Below are 24,953 nucleotides of genomic sequence, written 5' to 3' on the forward strand. Positions count from 1 at the left end.
AGTTAGTTCTGGAAGGTAAGAGATCTGGAAAATGGAAGTATTTCCCTTTTATTTCAGTCCAGTGGGGATTGCGAGTGCCTCCATGCTTGCAGCAAGAATTTCTGTGTGTCCTCTACCTTAAACCTGAGAATCATTCTTCTGTCAATAAAATGTGGTGCTTTTAAAAAAAATAGTCATAATTACAAGTCACACCTCTAGGAGACATTTCAACCTTGCTGAAGAGTCAGTCACTACTGAGTAGTGACCCATGGCTCAGAAACACTTAACTGGCAAATACAGCTATGGGCTATCTTCTGTATTTGATAGTGACTCTTGATGTGGAATCCACAGAATGCTGATGAGAAAATTAGCTAAATTAAATTTGAAAAAGACTATCCTGAGGATTCCTTTGGTGAAAATTAAAATTAAAATCTTGCAGATAATTTGTGAGTGCAGCATACCAACATTTAGCCACAACACAGAGGATGATTTCTTGCTTAATCTGATTTTGAACTAAAAAAGTATTTAAAAGTATTGAAGTGGGTTATTTCATGTTTTCTTTGATCATACAAAACCTGATTCTGATATTCAGAGTTCTTCTGAGTATGATCTGGGTGCACTACACTCCTATAGTCCTTGATGAGACCACTGTGTTCTAGAGAATAGGAGAATACCTGGATACAGTGTATCCTACCACTGTATGGCTTTGCTTGGCAAAAAATTATTAAATACTTTACAAAATAATGCTTGATGGAAACTAAACAGATTCTAGAAATAACATGATCTACTTATACTTAATATTATATGCATAAATTAAGGACAGCTAATAAAACATTCTTTACAGTACTGAAAATGATCTGGCTTTACAGATTGGTGTTAAAGTGGAGGTAGGGTAATAACTCCAAATTTTCTTCTTTTTTTTTTTTAAGTAATCTGATTAATAAAATCTATTCTGGGAAATTTAACTTTGAAAAGGCAGCACAATTTTGAAAGGAAAATAAAAACTCCATCTCCTTTCACCAGTCACTTACAGGCTCTCTACTCTTATCCAAACTCAATGAAGAGTGAGACTGGCCAACCCAAAGAAAAAAAAAAGTTATCTAAAAACTGTTTTCTAAGAGCAAGACAAGTAACTTAGGAAGAAAACAAGAAATGAACTTTTTTTACTGATAATTTTATTTTCATATTATTTTAACATTTTTGAAAATATTTAACAGTTATTTAAAAGACAGAAATAATTTCTTTTAAAGAGAAGATATTTGTAACATATTCCCTAAAAAATTTACAGCATGTGGTATAAATAGTAAACCAGCAAAATTCTAATGCCAAACAACAACCATGCTGATTCCAGTAACCCCAAAGAAGTATAACAGAAGGACTCTCATGGCATTTCAGAAAGACACACAATCCTTCTTTCCGTCAGGTTAATTTAAAAATTTGTCACAAACAGATCTAGCTTTAAAAATGGAACACTTGTTATTTTTCTTGAATTTTCAGTCTAGACTAAAGTGGTCCTTGTCTAGCAAAGCACTACAGAATGCACCTAACTATAAGAACCCGAGAAGACCTTTGAAAGCCACCTCTGTGGTGATTTTCTGGAATGAAGTCAGAATGAGTAGTCCCCTCCTTTTTGTGATCCTTCACCCTTATTTTTGCAACAAAGGTAACCGACTGTACAGCAAAAAAACCTTTGAGAACAGCTTGAGGAACTTCCTGAAAATAATATCAGAAGAAAACTGTAGTTTAAAAGGGAATATTATGCCACTTGCTTCTGGCCAGTTAGCAGTCTCCTTTCTCTCAGCAAGTCATTATTCTCAGAGTACCACGGCCAAAGCTCCACAGGCTGGCGAGTATCAGGGTAGGAACAATCGCAGTTTGCCATCCAAGGTGGCTGTGGTGAGCTGCAGTTCAAAAGAAAAGAACATGTGGCTTTAATGAAGATCATTCCAGTAAGCAGTTTGCTTTAGAGCAACAAACCAAATGAAGATCATTAAGATGATATTTAAATTACTTCTTTGTTAAGAGGTCCAGGATTCATTTAAAAAAAAATAAAACCACCATAGACTCTTCTCAACCAAGCTAATCTGAAAATTCCATTTCACTTAGATTTTTCTTTTCCAACTATTTTCAAATTAGTGTCAACATCCGCTAACACATCAACAGTCTGTAAAACTGAAGCATATGTTAAAACCACATAGAAAGTCAAACAGACTTCACTGTGTATGACTCAAGAAGAGAATATGGAAGAAATAAGAAAACGAGCTGGAATAAATGAAGATGGAAAATACTGTGAATTAAATCAGGCATACCAACAAATACAGTGTTCTGATTTTTATTGGTGTTAAGTGTAGAGTAATAATTTCCTTTGTAAGAAAGTATGTTGAAAAATTTTATGAAGAGGCAAGTCTTGAAAATACTCATAAAGAGCCTTCAGCTGCATTAGCTTTCTTTCACCAGGCTGAGATCTTAATTATAAAATAAGAGGCAATACTATTTTCTGCACTTGCACCTACAAACAAGCACTTGAAAACCTGGTGTATCTCAGAAAAAAAGGGACAATCAACAAATTACACCACTTATTAGTCATTAAAAATTCAAGGTGTTTAGGCCTTGCATATTAGTATTTACAGTTATTTCTCACTAGTGATAAAAAGTCTGAAGGGTGGGAACCAAACAGGCCACTCATGCTCTGACCAGTTCATTTGGTTGACTTTTTGCATCCTCATTTTTCTTGATCTGCTCTTTCATTGATACATTGACTCATTTGTTTTATTCCTCTGCATAAAGGAACTCTGGGGTCAATAAATTATCTTATTGGATTTGCATTCCCTCCTTCAATATCTCCAATGATCAATTTTTCCAGTCTCTCATAACCGGTATATCCCAAAGCAATGACTTATATTCCCTTATTTTTCTTTTTCTAGTTCTCACTTAAGTAACCTGAAAGTACAGAATATCCAGAACCATCCAATCTAATTTCTCCAACTCTACTTTTTACAGCTAAGATAACAACATACTTCCAAAGACTTCTAATATATCTGTATCTACCTCTGCAACTTACTATTGTGGGGTTTTTTAACCCCAGACAGCAACTAAGCACCACACAGCTGCTTGCTTACTCACTCCAGCTCAAGGGGGCCGGGGCAGAGAATCAGAAGAATAAAAGTGAGAAAGTTTATGGGTTGAAATAAAGACAGTTTAATGGGACAGATAAGGAAGAAAATGAGAATGATGTTAATGATAACAATAGCGATGAAAGAATTATAATGTACAACACAAGTGATCACAACCCTCACCACTCACTGACCAATGGCTAGATACTTTGCAAGCAGATGCACTAAGCCAGCCTTCCCTTCAGTTTATATACACTGAGCATGACATCATATGGTATAGAATAAGCCTTTGGCCACTTTGAGTCATCTGTCCTGGCTGTGTCCCTCACAACTTCCTCTGCCCTTCCAGCCTTCTTGCTGGCAGTGCAGGAGAGGCTGAAAAAATCCTTGACTTGGTGTAAACATTACTTGGCAACAACTAAAACATCAGTGTGTTATCAACATTATTCTCATACTAAATCCAAAACACATCACCTACTAGGAAGAAAATTAACTCTTTCTCTGCCAAAACCAGGACATACTGGAAAGATGATATAAATGTAAAATACCTAAGTAATGTGTCCTTTCTAAATTTTTGTAGCCATTTGTTGTGTGCATGAAAAAAAAAAAAAAGAAAATGGTTTTATTATTATTTATTGTTATCAAAAGAAAACTAACGTAACCTGAAAAAATCAGAGATAATTCTATTCTATAAGAGGAGATAATATAGAAACCCTGTTTAGCTTTCCGTTTAAAATAAAATAATTTTAAATGAAATGAAATTTTACAAGACCTACGGAGGTCATCTTGTCTACCTTTCTGCTATAGGTGCAACTACTTAAAACATTAGATGAGCTTAGCTATGGCTTTGTCTGGCTAAATCTTGAAAAATTTCAATGAAATTTTACAATTCGTTCCAGTGTTTCAGTAGCTTCTTATTTGTCTTTCAATTTTTTTTCCCTAATGTCCAACCTCAACCTCAAAAACTGCAATGCGTGGTCAATCCTTCTGGGATGTCCTCTGACAGTACTGAAACACAGCTTGGCTTTCACCTGCTAAATGTACTCTCTACACTGCTATTACATTCTGCTTCCAGGGACCTTCTGTTTTCATTTACCATAAAAAATTGTCACCCTGATTTTGTAAAACTTTGTAAGCCTTCTGATGTTTATATTCTCTCAACAAACTTTCTCACACACAATTCTGTAAATAACCTATGTTTTGCATTCTTTCATGGAGGTGGAGAGAATTGATGGACCCTTGGTCTGTCCAGTGGCATTGGAGAGGTGGCACTGTCACCCTCCAATCCACTGTCACCTTTGGAAAACTATAAATGTTGGAGTCAGAAAATAAAGGTGCTCTTTTTTGTTCCCCTCAAGAGCAGCAGTGTCTGTGTCATCATTTCGTGCCTTATCGTGACAAAAAATTATCTATTTACTCCAATTAGCCACCTCCACACTTTTGGTAGCACCAAATCCATCACTGAATTGTTGGCTGAACTAAAAATGCCCACCTCCTGGCTTTAAGATCCCTTGTTGTTGGTCATATGCTCTAAACTGCTGTCTCTCAAGTCCTTCTCCTTCCTTTCCCCTTTCTCTTACTTTTTAATCCTGTTTTCCTTGGCTGTTGATAAAATGAAGTCAGTCTTTGACTGCACCATTCTCCTGAAAAGTGTTACACTCAATATCTTGCCATGAACAAAAGAAATATACCTATATACAGAGCCAGTAGTCTTTATTTAGCTCAACCAATGGTTCAAAAGCCTAACAAAAATAAACCAATTATTCGACAGTTAACACTCATAAAACAAAAAAAAAGCCTAATCATTGAAGAAAGACTTCATAAGAAATAGAGGGTTTGATGGGGTCAATTAGTCATTAGCATCCTGAATTCTTTCAGTGTTATTGATTATTTTTGTCCTTAGAATGAGTTTTTTATTGGGTTATATGTTTAGACATTATATGAGTTAATTTAAACTAGCTCTGCTCTACTTCAATAGAATGAAAGTCTGTTTGCACACTGAGTTCATTTTCTAGTTTGATGTCAGAGACAGGCCCAAAATGCATCCTCACTAAGGATACAGCAATGAGAAGTGAAGTGGGATAAGTAGGGACAACTGAGAGATTCAAAAGCACATCTCTGATTCAAACTAAATTGCTAATACACTCTCACAGGGCATCCAGTTTAGCCTTCAGATATTAGAATAAATCCCTATGCCTGACTGCTGAAAAAGCATATTCACTTATGTAAGTGGCATACTTCATAGAATCACAGAATATGCTGAGTTGGAAGGGTCTCACATGGGTAATTGAGTTCAGCTCCTGGTCCTGCACTATCCCCAAGAGTCAAACTATGTGTCCAAGAGCATTGTCCAAATGCCTCTTGAACTCTGCCAGATTTGTGTTCAAGCAATATAGAAATTTTAGTTAATTGTGTAATAGCAATATAATAACAGGAGAAAGCTAATTGCAATTTGTACTAACACGGATAATAAGTTACTAAAAATCTAGCTTGTAGGACTCTTGAAATTCCTGACTTATCACACTTATGAGCTATTAAAATTGATTAATACTGTACTCAACTGTATTTAGAATCCATAAAAATCTCAATAAGATTCCTTTTAAAAGTTTAACTCATGCCAATATTACATTTCCAAATAATGCAAGCATGTTACTTCATTCAAACCCCTCAGCTCCCAAACATGCTGCTCCAAAACTGTGTTTTACGTTATACTTGAAATCTCTGTAGTAGTTAAGTCAATATACTACCCATCATTAAAAAGGAACAAAAAAAATAAAACCAAACCAAACTCCCAAACTAATTATGTCTTTCTATTATGTATTCAAATCTTGGCATCAGTCCTGTGAATAATTTGACACCTATGTAAAGGCTTCCTATGGGACAAACACTAGAACATGATGGAATATTATGAAAGTGTAGACTATTTTCTATATCAATAGACATATATGAGGGAAGAAAAGACCTTCAAGAAAGACAGAGGACAAGACTGAAGTTCTGTGCATTTTGAGCTTTTAACAAAAAAAATTCAAGCTTTTAAAATTACCTATGACATTTGGCACCAGAATGGGGAGGAAAACAAGTACTTGAACACAGTTCTCTTTTACTTCATGGTCTGTACAACATATAAAAGTTTATTGGATATTTAAGCTCAACCAGTGACATGCAGTGTTAGAAAGCTGTGAGTTAACAGTATGATTTTCAAGACATTGTCTACTGCATTACCTTTCATATTAACACAACTACCTTTGGTTGGAGGGAAATTTGTTTCTGTAGTGATACCACACCAAAAAACCCCAAAGACCATGCTGCAAATTAGATACCTGGATTTTCGTCAGCCACAACACAAACAGTTGAATTTGTATAGAAATTCATTAAACTAATAATTTGTTTTAATATTTCACACAACACACATATGTATATATGTGTATGTATACAGGGAAGGCTTCAAGACATTCCATACTTCAGGAAATAACAAGAATCAAAGCAAAGAATCAAAGATGGGAATATAGTTTTTAGGAGGTTAGTATTTTCAGCTTTCATTATTCAAACTATTTTGTGGAAATAAGAGGCCACAAATAGAACCAATGCTCTTGAATTTTGCAATTGTTTCACAACCAGCAACAAGCAAGAGCAACAGGAAAAGGGGACATTATGGAATTGGATTTCACTATATTTTTCCTGTTCAGAAAGTGGAGTCTAAAGCAACACAGAATTCATCACTTTTACTCCTGAAGATCTATAGTGCATGAAGGCTTTACCAACTCTGATTTTGTAGTTTAAGCCAAGAACAGAAGACATGTAAGTAGCACTTTGGAAAGGTTTGTTTTCTTGAAAGATGAGTGTTTAATTTGACAGCTGCACTCTTAAGCATTCAATCAGCTAGATCCAAGCCACGTTTTTGCAGACAGAAGACAGAAACATTTTTTCTTAAGATAACTCTCCTACTGCAGAAATGAGAATTGAGGAGAAAATAGAAAAAACAGGTTGAGAGCTTCTTACCATAATTCCTTGAGGTGTATCACACACACATAACAATACAGGGGTAAGTGCAGGTAGTGTCACTCAAGCTGAGAACTTCAGTTTTTATAGCACCTGTAGACAACATGCTCACATTTTCCCTCCCATTATGCTCAGTGCATGGATAGGGTTGATCAGTTTTAGTGTCTCTAGTTCCTGAATTTGATGTGCTTTGCATATCTGAGGTGGCTTGCCTATCCAGAGGGACTCAGTATCTGAGGCCACCATGAATAAGACATTAAACAGCTGATAAAGGACCCACTGATGATGTTTATATAGAGATGCTCTAGGTAGGCTTTTTGCCCTAAAGAGGGGAAAGTTTTTTCTAGAATTGATAGGAAGGAGAGTTTAATGGAAAGACAAATTATTCAACAGATTTTAGTTCTAAGAGGAAAACAATGACTCAAAGTTAGTAAGCTGAGGCTGTAGGAAAGATAAGGAATAAAAACATTTTTCCCGACAACCTATATGTGCAGAACCCCATCAAAAGAATTATGAAAATGTAAATGATCCACCATATCCAGTATTGTCACTAGTCACACAAAAAAAATGAACAGATACATTTAAAGATAACTAGGCATAAAAATATTCGATTCTTCCCATACAGGACTGGAATTTCAGCCTCTTCAGGACCCATTATTGTTGAGGTTTATTCATTTGCCTCTCTTCTATGCTGTCTTTATGGAAAAGCATAACTCCACTGCCAGCAAGGTGCAGTCTGTGTTGCTTGTACACTTTGTAGGCATGTACTGCAGTGCCTCCCCTGATTACCCTTCTGCCACCAAGTCTGTGATAAGCCTGACCGGTCACCCAGGGCCACCTTCACTCAGTGCTGTCCACACTGTTTTCCCACTTTAGTTTTGAAACCTTTTGTCTTCCCTTAAGACTCAGATTAAGTTCATCTCTTCTGGACACATATTCCTAGAACCTCCTGGGAAGTTTCGCTAATGCATAATACTTTTAAAAGTATTACCTACTTCAGCACCTGCATTTCTTTGCTCTCAGACTTTAATAAATATTATTTATGTGCTTATTAAAGCAAAATTCGCATCTATTTCATTTAACGTGACATTTTTATAGGCAAGTAAAACTAGTAACTCCCAATAATTCTTTTGATGTGTTAAAATTACTCGATGAACTTGTTCTTGGACTCTTCACTACATCTACGTAAGATCCATTTCAAATAATGTTCACAAATCTGGAAATACTGAGTTTGGTTGTGGAGGGTGTTTTTTGGGTTTTCTGGGTTTTGTTTTGGTTTGGTTTTGGGGGTTTTTTGTTTTGTTTTGTTTTTTTGTTGCTGATGTTTTTTTGCTTGCTTTTTTCTTTTCTTAATCCCTAAGCACTCTAGATTTCCTCCATGTTATCATATTGGGTTTTTTTCTTAACCTAAATAACTAGGAAAAAAAATTACCAGTAAAATACTTTTTCTTTCTAGTAGATAAACTGAGTTGCCTGCTGAACATTTGTTTAAAAGGCAGTAAATGTCTTACTGCATTTCTCAGGTCTAAAACTAAGAAACTACAGACATAAAAGTTCATGAGGAAGAACTGTAACTGGGAAGATCAAAACCCAGTAAGATGGAATAACTTTTTAAATCTTTTCCTAGGCTGAAGTACAGAGAAGAGGAAAAAAACCACATCAATATTGATAAAAGTATTCAAGACAAAAAAGGAGAAGAAACTTCAAAACAAGACCGAGCCATTTATGTCTAATTCCTGCTCCCATCTGAGGTTCAGGCAACTTCTGTCTTTTTCATTCATAAATGCATTCAGCTTTATTTAAATTAATAAACAGGCCCCCATATCTAAAGTAGGGATTTTTTTCCCTTGGCAAAACTCCAACTGATTTCTTGGGGGCCAGGACTGTAATTAAGATCTTTAGTTTACAGTATGCATATGTAAGCCACTTCATCAGTTCTGACTTCTCTTATCAGATGCACAGAAGTCTGACACTTACTTCAGATTACTTAATTATACTTCTACTAAATTAATTCACAAATTTACTATCAAATAGGAGTTTTGAGGTATTTTGACTTGTTTGAAAAACAGAGCTGATGTGGGTCCAGAACACAAAGGAAACATATCTCAGACACCAAAATCTTACAGCAAGGACATTCCTAGTTTCTGCAGTCTTCAATATTTTATTCCAGAATTCTACACAGTCCCCACACCCTGAGGACGCACACCAAGGGAGAACCCATCTTGTGTCCAGTCCCAAATTACAAAATAATCCACACTGGTTCTTACATCAGAAGTAAAATGTCAATGTGTCTGACTGTAGCACAGCAATACTTCCTGCCCTGGGAATCCACACACAGCTAATTCATGGACAAGGGAAAAACTTAGTCTAGAGCAAGGGCTTCTGAAGGCCACTGACAAAGTAGCACATTACTACCAATGCTTGAGACACAGTTGCTGCGGACAACATAAGAATAATCAAAATTGCTTCACTCATCATGTAATAACTGATGAGTGATTTTGAGGTTTTGCTCATCCATGATGCAATTTGTGACATACTATTCTTCACGTATTATTTCTCAAATTGACAAATACCTGGCTGCCTTGTACATAGAAGTTTGGCCTTCCTTGGCAAAGGCTAAATTGTGCTTGCATCAAGCTTACTGGAGTCAATAAGAAATACCATTTCTTGAGGCCAGTAGAGCATTTCTTGAAATGCAATGTTCAAAACTTATTACAGTGTCCCATGCAGTGATTCAGCGCGATTGATGTAGATTGAATAAACTACAAAAATTGATTGATGTCTGACATTTATATGTTCCCATCCCTCATTCAATGCACTTAGTGAAAAACTTGGCAACAAATAGTATGACTTCATGTGCCAATTATGCCTGTATTCCAAGAAATGGGTTTCTAATTTACCTTAATTAGAGGCATCATGCTGATCACCTGAAGCTATTCCAATCTTATTTCAGATAAAAAAATTTCTATTCCTAGGTCTCATTACCACTGCTAATTCTTCTTTGGCTTCCAATTTTCTTTTCCTTACATCAACATCAATAAGCAATTAAAAACATATCATGAACATTTCTTTTGCTTATAGGTAAAATCATGCCATAAATTACCAATGCATGTTTATATAGGCATTTACATATGAGTTCAAATCCATACACATACATAGAGTTTATTGTTGCTTTCTTCAAGCTTTAAAAGTTGGCCATGTATTAGTTGTGTTTCAGTTAAAGAACTGGTTGTGCTTCAGATAAAAAGTACCTCAGAGCCTTTCTTACTGAACCCAAAAAGGTTCAGAAATATGCATTAAACAAGAGTGATATGTTAATATTACTATGTCTTTATAAATACACATCAATTTACATATAAAAACACACAACACCATTTAAAATACAGCTGGCTTGCCTCAGGATATTACACTGAGGAAGCTTAAAATGTCTTACTTCACTGATTCATATACATATAAACTGTAGAAGAAATAAACCTATTCATTGTTAGTCTAACCCAACCTAAAATTTTACAATTTGCTATAAATTTACAGTATCTAAACAGCCTGTAAGCACTCATATCTGGAATTTATTTCCTTTGAGAGTTCATACTCAGAGTCGGCACTTCTTTGTTTTCTGATAAAAAAGCTGAACTGTTTCAATGTTCCTGGATGAAGCCATGCTCCCACTGGAATTGACAGGAAAGTCACCAGCAACTACAAAGAACTGGAAATGATTTCTAGGGTTTTGTGGTTTATACCACCAACAAAGATTATGACTTCTGCTTTAGGTATTCATCTTGACTGCTTCTTCTGTTTTGTAGCCATAAAAAGAGACTCACGGAGCTTTAAAATCCTGTGGAGATAGAGATGTGAAATAGGAATCCCACAAGAATATTTTCAATTGTAAGAATAAAGAAAGACTAAGGAGCAGATTCTCATCCCTAACCAGATTTAAACTGGATAATTCTACCAGTTTCCATGTTGTAACTCCTCTTTTTCATTGCTTTGATTTGTATCATAGTCAGTTACATCTCAGCTGCAAATGGTCCTTCTACCAAAAAATTCCCCCATGGAATTCATTCTTTAGATGGTCACCTCAGCTGTCCATAAAACAGCATAAGAAAAGTAAGCACCCCAAAAAGGAATCCAGACCAGCACACAGAGTAGGAAAATGTTTGCCAACAGAGACAATAGAGGAATAATGAAATGAAAGAAATGTCTTAACTTCCATCCTTTCCCAGACATTTGGCTCTCTACCCAGGATGAGGCAGTGGGAGGCTCACTTTGCTCAGGATTCATGGTCTAGAATATGTTCCTGAAAATGGTTTTTATGGCCTGCGTTGCTGTATCTATTGCCTGATTACTGCAATTCATATCGCATTTTTTTTTCCTTTTAGCTTCTGAAGGTTTTATTTAATATTCACTTCATATATATAGATATTTATGAGTGTGTCTGTGTCTGTGTATGCCTATACATTTCAAACTGCTAACACTTTTAGACCAGGACATGCATGGTTTTGGGTACTACTAAAGAACTGATGCTTCACAAGAGGAGCTGACACTAGGAAGGAACCCTCCAGGATAGGTTATGGCATGTAGCCACAGTTATGTGCAGGAGTTGGCAGCATCATTCATTTCCAGATGAACTAAATAAAAACCTGCACTGACATTTCACCATGAAGTAAGCATAGGACATGGAATGGAAAGAGTACCCTAAATCAAGAAATGTTTATCTGTTTCATATATAATCAAGATCCATTCTGCAATTAAAAGTCTTTCTATTCCAAAACTTCCAACTAGAAGTCTGTTCCAGGTCCTAACTCATTGATTACTAAGCAGGAAATTAGCAAAGAGATTTTAAGTTTTTCCATCGTTGTTGTTTGTCTAGGAATACTTTTTGAAAGTTTCATGCATGAACTAGAGAATTCTACTGAGAATTCCACATTATTTCAGGATTTCGGGCAATTCTCTTTTCTCCATATTTCTCTATCTCAGGTTCTGTGCAGCAGATACAACTTTGCACAGTCAAAAAGTTGCTAATCTGGCTTCTGATTTTTTCAGTCACATATCCACTTTTAACGTGGGTCATTGTAATAAAAGGGTTGTCATAATTACAGCTTATTGAAGGCCATCTTGCAGTCAGATTGCTGTCCATTTGCCCAGAGAGATTGTGGAGCCTCCATTCTGGCAGATATACAAAAGCTGACTGGACGTGGGTCTGAACAACCTGCTGCAGATGGCTCAGCTTGAGCAGAGGGGTTGGACTGGAGGGCCAACAGCAGCCTCTTCCAGTCTCAACCTTTCTGTGATTTTGTGATATTAGATTGGTGAAGCAGGGATCTGAAGATACTGCATGATGAAAAACAACAAAGAGCACTGTGCAGTTATTTGGTTCAATCATTACATGAGAAACAAAGTGGCAGAACAAGCCAAACTTGCATAGATTAAAGAAAAATCCAATTAAATTTACAATATGCATAATTAGTGGTACTTTTAATGTAGAAAACACTTGTACTCTATCATTACAATGGCAACTTTTGAAAGTCTGCAAAAAATACTCTTGGAAATCATATGGCTGGACAAATGATCAGGAACATTTTCCAGATCATTTGTTTTACTGATGGGTTTGAAACAACTTAAATGCAATCTCAGACATTCTTCAAAAGCCTGCCATAATCTCTGAGGCTACTAATGTTTGCATGACATCATTGACATTACAATCCTGTCTCTTCACTCAGTAACTAAATAAACTGAGGAAAACATGAAAAAGAGTTTTTACTAGCATCCCACTCAGGTGTATAATTTCAAATTCCACTTCAAAATCAGGACATTAGCTCACAGGAAAATACACTAAAATCCAAAATTCTTCCATGCAAACCTAGCCACACAAGCATAATCAGGAATTCCTCTTCAAAGAAGTAGTTTTACATCCCTAATTACCCTTGAAACACCAAATGAATAGATTTTTCTTTCTAAAACCGAAGCTTGTATCAGAATTTAACAGCCTCACATTTCTTCTTTTATTATTCCACACTCAAATGACTGAACATGTTTACTCAGAGTATACTGTGGGTTTTTTTTACCAAAACCCAGATATTCTCATGGAATTTCCATATTTAAAATAGTCACTTCATTATGAAATGACGTATCACAAAAGACAGACAATTATAAAAGGAGTAAGCCTTTTGTATGAAAGTATTTCTATTACTTCTTGCTTTCAACATTTTCGAAACAAAATGCAAGAGCAAAAGGAAATTCTCAATATTATTTATCTTGAATAGTGTTGTTTCTATCCCCATATGATATTGACAAAATTTCTCCAGGTGGCATAAAGTCTGTGTAACAAAAGCTTTGAGAAATAACAACTTATTTTTTTTTAATTAGGTGTTAAGTACTGATCACAGAGCCCAAAGCAGCATAATGAAGTCATTTGTGCCTGGCAGATCTAGACCCAGTTTAAAGTAACTGCAGGTGGATGTATTTCTTCAGTGTACCTACATATACAGTTTAAATTGACACCATCATTTGAAATATTTTGAAATAAAATGTATCAGATTGGTTGCTAAAAGAAAGGGGTAGAAAATCAGACATATCATTAAAACATTTAGCAATTACCACAGTGGCTAGAGGCATCCTAAATTTTGCTCAGTTTTAGTTTACTTCTCAGTTAACAATTTAAATAAAGAAAATAAACAATTAGTTACAAATCTTTTTTTATGCTTATACTGAAAAATTTACCACTGAGATGTAGTGAGTTTATCTAAATACATTTTTTTAAAATACCATAAATGCAAATTTTTAAAGAACATTAAATTAATGGAAATGCTAAAAACACTCAGTTCTGCCCTACCCTAAAAATTATAGTATGATCATTTTATGTAAGTTAAATTCTATAAAGCCTCCTAATATTTACTAATGACATTTAGGAAATGTATTCTGAAACTTATTAAAGCAAAAATACAATGACTGAATAAAAATAATTCCAGATGTCTATTAATATTGCCTAAAATGGTAGAAAACAACGAAATTTGTATTTACATCTTCCATAAATATATGTATGAAACAAAGTTTACCTGAGATTAAAATTCAATTCTTATACATGAACCTCAGAATTCTACCTTCGTAAGCACAGTAATAGAAATGTAACTTCACAAAAGATCATTGCACTAGTATTATATTATCACTTTCCCAAAGAATAAAACAGATCCCACTTTGTCAAAAATACTTCTGGAAACAACTACTGAAAGTAATTCTTAAGATGAACTTTGAAGAAGAGGGGAAGCCAAATGTGTTTTCCATATATAATGAACTACAGTTGCTGGCAGCCAAACCCCATAAAACATAATAAGATGTCACCACCAGAAGTACCTTCCCACTGCTTAGTGACACATTACAACTGTCTGTGCATGAAGGAGACCAGGTGACTCATTAGCAGCAGTGTCAGTGTGCCCTTATAGCCCCCACAGGCTCTATTCTGACTCATGGGCTATTGTCACTTGAAATCCAACACACGAAAAAGCTTGGCTAAGTCCTAAATCTGAGTGCTTTCCTGCCTTAAAATGGGAAAGCTCTCTCGTCAAAAAGTGGAAGATGATTTGTAACAGTGCAGGCAGCTAAAAAGCATCTACAAGTGTCTACAGCAGGATCAGCTGCATGACATGAATTTTCCATTCATGATCACCACAGCACATAAAATCATCTTGAGGAGAAGGCCGTAATTCATTTCACTTTAGCCATTCAGCAGATGGTTATTTTAAAATTTTTCAGAGTCTTAATATTTTGAGATTATAATTGTTGACATTAGTAATTACAAGAAGTGGGCCAAGATGCAAAGTTTTAATGGCAAAATAAGGCTCAACTGTGGACATATAAATGTAGATGCCTTGCTAAATGGAACTTCTCAAAGAGAATAAAAGATCTGGTAAAGCACTCAGGATATCACAAGAGAGAAAGACAGAGAATTTACATGTGTTATGCAGGCAAGATATTTTTAAAAGTATTCTTTTCTTGAACTCATAAATATATACCAAATTTCATAATATAATACAGAATATGAAAAAAATTATCTCTAGTCCTGTTTTGATCATATTTAATTTCATAAAGAAACTTTTAAGATTATTGAAATTTTGTGCAGCTTCACCTTTAAATCTTTTGAATCTCTATTTAAGTCTCATTAAATCATTATTTAAATCTGTATTTAAGTCTCATCTGTATTTAAATTTCATTAAGTCTTAATGACTAAGACTTAAATATGTCTCTCCAATAGTATCGTGTTCCTGTGAAAAATATTTGATGAGGGTGTACATATTTTTTCATCTTGCAGTTTTACAAAGAGTATGTCATCGCATCTGGAATACTCTTCATTTCTCCACCAACAGATACAAGGAACAAGAGAGGGAAAATGTGAACTGATTTCACTTTTCACTTTCCATATTAACTTTATTTAATTAGGAAGTTTAATCTTTAAGGTAGCTGAAATAAACTTGGCAGAGGTGCAATTTTAAGATTCTTCACCATTGCAATTTTATCATGCAACAGTAGGCTCTACATGTGGAATTATTTATTTCATAATACAAAGATTATTTATAAACAATTATTTAGTGTTGCTTGATGCCATTTGGGAAATGAGGATCATATCTGAAATTCCTACAAATGATAAAATTTGATTTTTATCAGTTCCTCATTAAGCTGGAACTTTTTGGACAGCATATATAATTCATCACAACGAAAAGTTGAAATGAAAAATTTTTTGTAACATTGCAAAACATTTTTTAAAAAATCATGTTTTAATTTATTTTCTAGTATGTCATTTCTAGTATGCAGATTCCTATTTATGTTTTTGACTATAATCCTATAAAATATGGAAAGCACTAAATATGCACCAATATAAATATTTCCCCTAGCTAGCAAGTCACACAGAGAACACACATTTTCAATAATCTAATTTCCAGAGCATTGAATATTTACCAATTTCTGTTAACTTTTCAAAATTGCAAATATGGAGAAATGTTCTGCAGGAAAAAATGCAACACCACATTGCAATTTGGAACAAAACCAACCACTAAAATAATATACACTCACAAAACACTCAGAACACGAACAGAAAACTAACCAGAATTAGTTTCCTCGAACTTCTTAGCTCACAAAGGAAAAACAGTAGAGAATTAATAGCTGTCTTAAAATGTGCTTTTCCTAAGTGCATGATTTGTACAGCCAAATGAGAACTTTAAATGTAGCAAGTCAAGTAACAAGCTCATATAGCGTTCTCTACCTCAAATATACATTTAAAAACATTTGCATTAGTAACCCAGGGGTGATTAGACTGTATACATCAAATTTAACCAATTTTTTAAAACAACTGTAAGTCTTCTAAGGAGAAGTCTGCTATTTATATCATCATAGAAACAAAAATGAAGAACTTGAAGGCATGAAATTTAGGGTTATCCCTCAGTCAACAGAGAAACAAGGCAGGTTCATAGAGTTTAGCATAGAGCAGGAGTCTCACTTATGTGAGCTCAGAAGCAATGTAGCCAGGTTAGTCTGGTGTGACCTTCCAGGGAGTTAGTAAGGTTGACAAGCGGCATTAACTCATTTACAGTGCTGGAATAAAAGTTTAACTGTCCCAGACCACAAGCCTGATGAGAATGATCAGCATTCTATCATTCTCTGATGAGAATGTTAGAATGCTGATGAGTTTAAGCCTAGTGTGACTAAAGCAAGGCTGGATCCTTTGTGCACACCTACATAAATATTACAGAGCCACACAATCACAGAATGGGTCAGGCAGGAAATGACCACAATAGGACATCTGGTCCAACCTCCCTGCTCAAGCAGTGTCATCCTAGAGCACGTGGCACAGACTGTGTCCAGATGGTTCTTGAACATCTCCAGTGAGGGAGACTCCACAACTTCTCTGGACAATCTGTTCCAGTGCTTGGTCATCTGCACAGTAATTAAGTTCTTTGTCATGTCCAGGTGTAATTTCCTGTGCATTCAGTTTCTGACCATTGCCTCTTGATCTGTTGGTTGGCACCAGCAAGCAGAGCCTGGTTCCATCCTCTTGCCACCCTCCCTTCAGATACTTATAGACGCTAATGGGGTCCCCTCTGAGTCCTCTCTTCTCAAGGCTGAACAGGCCCAGGTGTCTCAGCCTTTCCCCATAAGTGGATGCTCCAATCCCTTAATCATCTCTGTAGTCCTCTGCTGCATCTGTTCCAGGAGCTCCATGTCTCTCCTGTCCTGAGAAGCCCAGAACAGGACACAGCACTCCAGATGTGCCCCAACAGGGCTGAGTAGAGGGGCAGGATCGACTTGGTGGCAATGCTCTTCCTAGTGCATCCCAGGATAGCACTGGCCTTCTTGGCCACAAGGCCACTGCTGGTTCATGGACAGCATGATTGCACCAGGAGCCCTTCTCCACAGAGCTGCTTCCCAGCGGGCTGGCCCCAGCCTGTGCTGGTGCAAGTGGTTACGCCTCTTGAGGTGCAGGACCAGGACCCTGCACTTGCCCTGGTTTAATTTCGGAAGGTTCCTCTCTGCCCATCTCTCCAAACTGTTGAGGTCCTTCTGAAGGTCTGCACAGCCCTCTGGGGTATTGGTCACTCCTCCCTACTTTGTGTCATCAGTGAACTTTCTGAGGAGGCATCTGCTCCTCCATCCAAGTCATTAATCCAAGAGTGGACCCAGTATTGAATCTTGGGGGACACCAATAGTGACAGGCCTTCAGCTACAGCCTGTGCTGGCGATTATGACACTTTGGGATCTGCCATTCAGCCAGCTTTCAATCCACCTCACTATCCACTCATCCAGGCCACAATTTCTGAGTTTGCTTACAAGGATGTTTTTAGACACAGCGTCAAAGCCTTGCTGAAGTCAAGGTAGACAATATCTACCACTGCTCTCCACTCATACATCCAGGTCGGTGTTTAATCACAGAATCACATGCAGGTCAAGCATGATCTACCTTTAACAAATCCATGATCTACCTTTAACAAATCCATGCGGACGGCTCCTGATCATCTTCTTGTCATCAATGTGGGCAGAGATGGCCTCCAGAATGAGGTGTTTCAGCACCTTTTAAGGGATTGAGCTGTGGTTGGCTGGCTGGTACTTCCCTGGGTTCTCCTTCTCTCCGTTTTTGAACACTTGGGTGATGCTTTCTTCCACTCCTCAAGAAGTGCTCCTCTCCTGACCTCCATGACCTCTCAAAAATGTTTGTGAGTAGCCTTGCTATGGCGTTCACCAGGTCTCTCAGCACTTGTGGATGCATCCTGCCAGGGCCCATGGACTTGAGGATGTTAAATTTACCTAGCTGTTCTCTAATCCAATCTTCCTTGATCGAGGAAAAGTTTTCAAACATTCCTTTACCCCAAACTCCTGAGTCAGGAGGGATGGGGTTGGGGTGTCTCTCCCTACTCTAGTACTGAGGCTAAAGGGAAGTCATATATCAGTAATTTTAAAGTGGAGCAGTCTGCACAGACATTCAGCCTGAGCACACATGTGCCATCAAGCATCGAAGACTACAGATATCCATGAGGTTTCCCTGTCCAACTATTTCAATATAAACGAAAAGATGAAGAGAGGGCCCCACCTTCTTGGTTACAAACCCAACTTTTCTCTTTCAACAAGGGCCAAAGAATAGGAATGCAGCTGTGAATACAGATAACAATTTCCTAAGAATTTCTCTCCCACCATCCCTCTGGTTTTTGGAGAAATAATCTTTTCAACCAGGAGATTTTCACTGCATACTCATCCTCTGGATGGCCTAAGGCTTTATCATTCCTAGCCTATACAATTACACAAATTCAGAGATATTAGAAAAACATATTCACTTCAGCAGTTGCATAATTTTCTATAAAAGCACCTATCTATCTTCAGACTGTATATACACACATCACTAGCTTAGACACACTTCCAGAATTTACTTGGGAGTTCCTTTGGATTGAGCTGATCTCTTGCTGCTGAAAATTCTCTCCAGCACCTTCACAGCAGATATGCACAAAGCTGGCACTACTTTGGAGAGGGATATAGTGAAAGACTCAAGAGCAATCATTTCAGGAAAAGTAAAAAATATGCAGCAGATCTTTTTAAAAAACCTGAGTCTATGTATTTTTCTAGGAAAGATGATGATTACCAAAAGGTCATTTTTATTAAAAGAAGATACTACAGACATAAAAGGTTCACAGCAAGTTGATACCCCTTGCTGTGATACAGTCTCTAGAGGGAGAAAGCAGCAATTGCTCAAAATTACAGATGTCACTATATGAAAAAAATCGATAATCTTCCACAAGACACTGATGCCAAGAGCATCTTCACACAGTTTACAGAATTCCTCGTGTCAAATGGGGAACAAATGGTTCTTCTGGGATTGAAATGCATCTGATTACATTCAGCATTGGAATGCCAGTCCTCTTTACTATGTATTTTCAGTTTCCTTCACATTATTAATTATGTGTCAAGTAAACTTGCTTTAACCCTCAGAGTCATACAATATTTCTTTGAGCAGATTTCCAAAGTTTGCATCAAATTCATTCCAATCCATGAAACAGATAAGCAGCCCTGAAATCATGACATCTCAACCACGCTGATGAGGTAATTTTCTTCAAAAAATAATGCCTTGCTTTCCTCTAGATTTACTGAAGGAAACATCTTGACAAAACAGAAACAAAAGGACTGTATTAGAGCTTCAGATAATGACAAAAGATAGAACCAAAAAGGAATCCTAAACTGGTTCTGGAGAAGAAAAAGTAGCATCTTCCTATAAGTGCTCCTGTTAGCAGAAGAGATAACAATAGAGGAAAAATGCAAAAGGGTTGATTATGGTTGAAGCCATGGCTAGCAGCAGAAGCTCCTGGCATCAGATGTTTCAGGGGAAGCAGAGCTCTGTACTTTTTCTTTCCTTTATACTCCTCTGAATGGTTGACACATAATATACAGAAGCACTGGGGTTCCATCCAAGCTATTAAGAACTTCCTGAGCAGCCATGCAGAAGGTGAGAATGCCTGGACCAACTAATCCTTGAAATCTAAAACCAAACTTTCTACTAAAACCACCCACATTTTTCTCAGTAACTAAATAAGAATCCAAAAAATGAACATACATGAGCTCCTAAAGAGACAAACAGTAGAGAGAATGTAATTTTTTCCTGATACTTCTGCCTAATTCTGATTATGAATACCCAAATGCTGAGCTGTGTGTGTTCCTTCTTTAAAGAGTGGAAGTAGGCTCCCAAACCAGAAGTACAGGTGAAGCTCAGTCCATTCATTTAGGAGACAACAGGAGATCAACAGTGAAATGTCAAGACAGGCAACAAAATCAAGACCCAGGAACTAATGTGGAAGATTAACATGCAGAATATGAATAAGATACTACATCAAAAGAAATTTGCCTCTGATGGAGAGTTAAGAAGAGATGTGGTACATTCTCTAAGACTTTCAAAAAGTAAACAATGGAAAATTAGGGACATACCCTGTGCTATTGCAGAGATTATAAAAGCCTGGGGTCTTATTTGCTGCCAAAGTTTGCAGGTCAGTTTTTAATTTTATCCTTACATATCTAAACCTGTCAAGTGAGTTGGCAGATACAAAAATGTGCATGAAAACTTACGAAAATCAGTTCCACTCCCCTATATGAAATATTTGTACAGAAAATAACTTCAAAAATCTTTCTTCAGACTTTCAAGATGTTAACATTTGCTTGCATAGGTTCTGAGAAAAATCCTATTATATATGCACCTTTCCACAAGAAGCTGTTAGTGTATTTGTGTTACCCATTTATTATGTTATATAACGTCCTGACTGTGGCTTTAGGTATTACTCCAGTAGGCTTTGCTACTTTTTGTTATCATTTCATGACAGCCTCCAGACACGACACTGCTCCAAATAAAACAGATGGCTGTTTCCACTAATGTCAGTCAGAGCAAGGTCCATTGTTTCAGTCCTGCACTTTGAGCACACAAAACACAAAACCACACTTGCTTGTATTTTAAAATCACTGTCAAATTAAGTACAACTACAATGACTAACCTTTAAACAAAGTTCTGTATTTAGAAGTAGATCCTGTCTCCAAATATCAAAGTTTTTCAGCATACTATATAATATCCTAGTTAGGCCAATCAAACCCCAAGTTCTTGGCCTGAAAAGCAGACTCCATAGCCAAATAAAATAGCACTCAGGATCTGTTACAAACATTTCATGAAAAATTGTCAAACCCAGCATTTTCAGTCCTGTGACTATATTTTATATCATAAAGGACTAAAATTCTAATTAATTTGGCTATTTTCCAGTTTTTCTCTAAATTTTAACAAGTATTTTAAAATGGTTCTGGTATAAATTAACAATATGCTATATCTTTTAAAAATAAAATACTTACTAAAACTATTTCCTTCCCAGAATAATGGGATTTAAAAATATATTTCCATAAGCCTGGAAAACTGCATCCACTCACAAAAGTATGTGTGACCCTACAATCACTATTAGTCCATCCTTATGTGCAGTGATCAAGAAAATTCTTTGTATCTTACATGCAAACAACAACAGGAGAATCCACTGATGCATAAGAGAAATTTTCTCCCACACAACTATCTGAGTACATTTTTTTTCTGTTTAATTAATTTTCTATTTCTTATTTTTATATCATTATTGTTATCATGTTAATATTCAATTTTTAATCAAATATTATTTATTATTCTTTTGAAATGTATTAAGTTTCTACTGTCATTGTCTTGCAAATACAAGGCATATCTCTTTTTATTCACCTCATATTTACTGATTTTTTAAAATATTTTTTCATTACCCTTTCTTGTGTTAAGAATTTTTCATCTTATAAAAGTAAATGTTCATTCTACCCTTTCCCGCAACTTTAAAGCTTTGCACTAGAATTGTGTAGGAATACACAATTTTTTCTTGGTTTTTTCTTTCCTTCTGGATTCTATTCCACTTCAACTTCTTTTTTGTTATGTTTTGTGAGTTTAATTGTATATAACTATTTTACATAATGGTTTAGTTGTCTGGTGGGATAAATTTCTATTACTTCTTTTGAAGATTAATTTTTACTCAAGTCCCTGTCCAACATAAAAGCTTGTGATCTTGGTATTTTTTTCTCTGTAAGAAATCTTACTCTTTTGCCTGAGTAAGATTTCTCCTTTAGGTCATAGACCCATCAAAAACAGAGAGAAATCTTATTATATTTTTACCTAGTAGATGTATTTCCTTCAGGAAAAAAAGAATTTTCAAAATGGAAAAAAATAGTCTCCTCTTCTTTTTTTCAAGTGCCAATACAAAGTCAAGACCATGAAACTGTCAAGGTTTGACAGGCATGCCAGTGCTAATGTGTCACCTTCCAAAGGTACCTTTTGAATAAGCACAAGCAACCAGATTAATAATATGTTCCATATATAAATACAGGGCAGGATGGTGCAATTAGTCTTCTGGAAATCTACTATTCCATATGGGAGAACATAAAGTATAACTGTTTTCTCATGTAAAAATCTAAACACCAATGGCATAAGTTCAAACTAGTAAGAATTGTATACATAAATAAAATCCTTTGCCTTGGTTCTTATTTCATTTGAAAAAGTCAGAACTTTAAGTAGTTGTAAGACTGATGGGTCGCTTTGAAACAGCATATCCTTGGGCTGCCATCATGCCTATAAAATTTAGTCCGTAAGGAATATTATATTGCCCTACACAGCTGATATAGAATTCTTTTTGAGAGACTCAAACTGAGGTATGTTAAAATTGAGAGGAAAGCATTCTAAAGACTCAAAGAAGACAACTCTCCTCTATTCTCATCTCCAAAAGCATGTTTTACAGCACTTTGCAAGAAGATATGCACTACCCACGATTAAATAAAAAAATTTGCAAAGATCTATCTGCATTTTTTCATAAAAGGTTATCTTTTACACATTTATGAGTACAGATCTCAGAGACAAGTTCTACAGAAGATAAAATATGGGCTAACAAGAATTGCAGTTGAAGTACCCTTGCCATAATGACAGTTCAGGTTTGTTTATTATGTATGTAGATGAAGGAGTGACCTGGCTAACTGTGCTGCTTCAGCCGAGCAGATGAATTGAAAGGGCTTACCTATAGGAATGGTCAGCAAGCACTTCAGTAAAGAATATGAGAATTTTCTTTCTTTGCTTTTGGTGAGGTTACTACCTTGGTTAAATAATGCTTCTTTTCTAGCATGAAATTTCATGGTTTAAATCACTACAGTTTCTTTCCTAATCATCCCTATTTCTCCACAGTATTTTCTACTTTCCTCTTAGTTTTCTTTTCCTCTACTGCAGTGCTTCCTTGCCAGTTGAGATATTCTTCTTCTCCTTCCCTTGCCTCAGAGGCCCAGTCTCACACATTAACTTACTTCCTTTATTGTCTCCATTACTTATTAACATATCAATGTCATCTGACTCTTCCTAGCTCCAGTGTAAACACTCTTTAGTTTCTGTGTCCCTGAAAGTCCTCCTGTTGTCCACATTTGTTTCTCCAGTTACAGATCATCTCTCATTTACTTAATAAAAAACCATGAACTGTTTAGAGTCAGGTTTGGTAAGGATTTTTTTGCAGTCCTCTTGTCTAACATACCTTTTGCCCTTGAATTTCACTGAAACAATTCCTGATATTCTTTCCAATGATCTATTCCTAGACATAACTGACAGTAAATGTGTCATCTGTACTTGCTTCCATCTATCAAGCTGCCTTCAATACAGCTAGATCTCTCTTGGATTCCATGTTTCTTCTCTGTCCTGATTATCTTTTATCAGTCCCTCAGAAGAGCATTCTTATCTCCCAGTAAGTTCCCCAATCACATTTCACAGGGGTCTTCTTATGTTTCTTTTTCCCCTACTTACATATTAATTTTAAATAAGGTCAAGCCACTATTTCTCTAAGCAGAACTCAGAGTTAAACCTCTCTTCCAGACCAATTTCCATGCCAGTCTAATGATTCATCAGTATTTCAACTCCAACAAGATTAGAACAAGGATCCTTATTTCTCTTTCACTGCAATTTTTGCTCAAACTTTCTCCATCATTGTAGACAGTAACTTGTCACTGGGACAGGTAACTTGGTATCTGCAACTTAAATGCCCTTTTACATCATCACCTCTAGACCATATCTCAAGGATATGGTCTTCCACATTATTTTAATCAGCTAAAACATTTATCTAGATCTAGGACTCATTGCAACCATGTCATTTTACCTCATCTGGTTAATTGCTTGAATCCTTCATTTTTTTCACCATTGTCACTGCTTGATTCAAAACAAAACTGACAATGCACAACCTTCCCTTCCTTTTTTTCACTGCAAGCTAAGAATTTTCACTACTAAATTTTCAAAGTTTGTTCCTGCATCAAGCTTTGAGCACCTTGCTTACAGGAGCACAAATCATCTGTGTCAGATATAAATGCAACAAATCATTCCTTAGCCTGCCATTACATTCAAAACAAACAGCTGTGGAATGCTGCAAAGTGTTAATTAGTACTACATAATGTATTTTTACTTGCATAGATAGATATCTGAAATTCAAAACGCAATTAATAGGTATCATGGTAAAACTAAAAAGATGATGCTTGAGTGCAAAAGAAAATTTCTTCCAAAGAGTTTATAAATGTAATAGTCTTTGGGGTTACCTGTCAGGGCAGTATAAAGTAGGAGAACATGAGGTATACTGTTAGTCTTTGAAAGTATTAAATCTTGAAGGTTATTAGGAGAAAATGTCCATGTTTGATAAAGTTTTTTTTCACAGAATGACCAAAGCCTCCATACAAACTTACAGAGAAATTCTTACATATTTACTCTGAGCAACATAAAGTAGAATCAATTGGAGGCAAGTGGAGGAAAATAACTGCGATTTAAAAATTTAAAGAGACAAATATTATTCT

At 36.0% G+C, this 24,953-nt stretch overlaps 1 protein-coding gene across 1 annotated transcript in view; it reads right to left on the minus strand.

Annotated features, from left to right (window-relative positions):
• Positions 1-1,290: 1,290 nt before the first annotated feature.
• WDR27 (WD repeat domain 27) overlaps positions 1,291-24,953 on the minus strand; it is an 89,151-nt gene continuing 65,488 nt past the window's right edge. The window contains exon 24 of the mRNA XM_050973060.1: positions 1,291-1,880. Coding sequence (XP_050829017.1) covers positions 1,833-1,880 — 48 coding nt within the window. The 3' untranslated portion in view covers positions 1,291-1,832. The remainder of the gene's footprint in view (positions 1,881-24,953) is intronic.

This window comes from Serinus canaria, chromosome 3, assembly GCF_022539315.1.
Source record: "Serinus canaria isolate serCan28SL12 chromosome 3, serCan2020, whole genome shotgun sequence".
NCBI lineage: Eukaryota > Metazoa > Chordata > Aves > Passeriformes > Fringillidae > Serinus > Serinus canaria.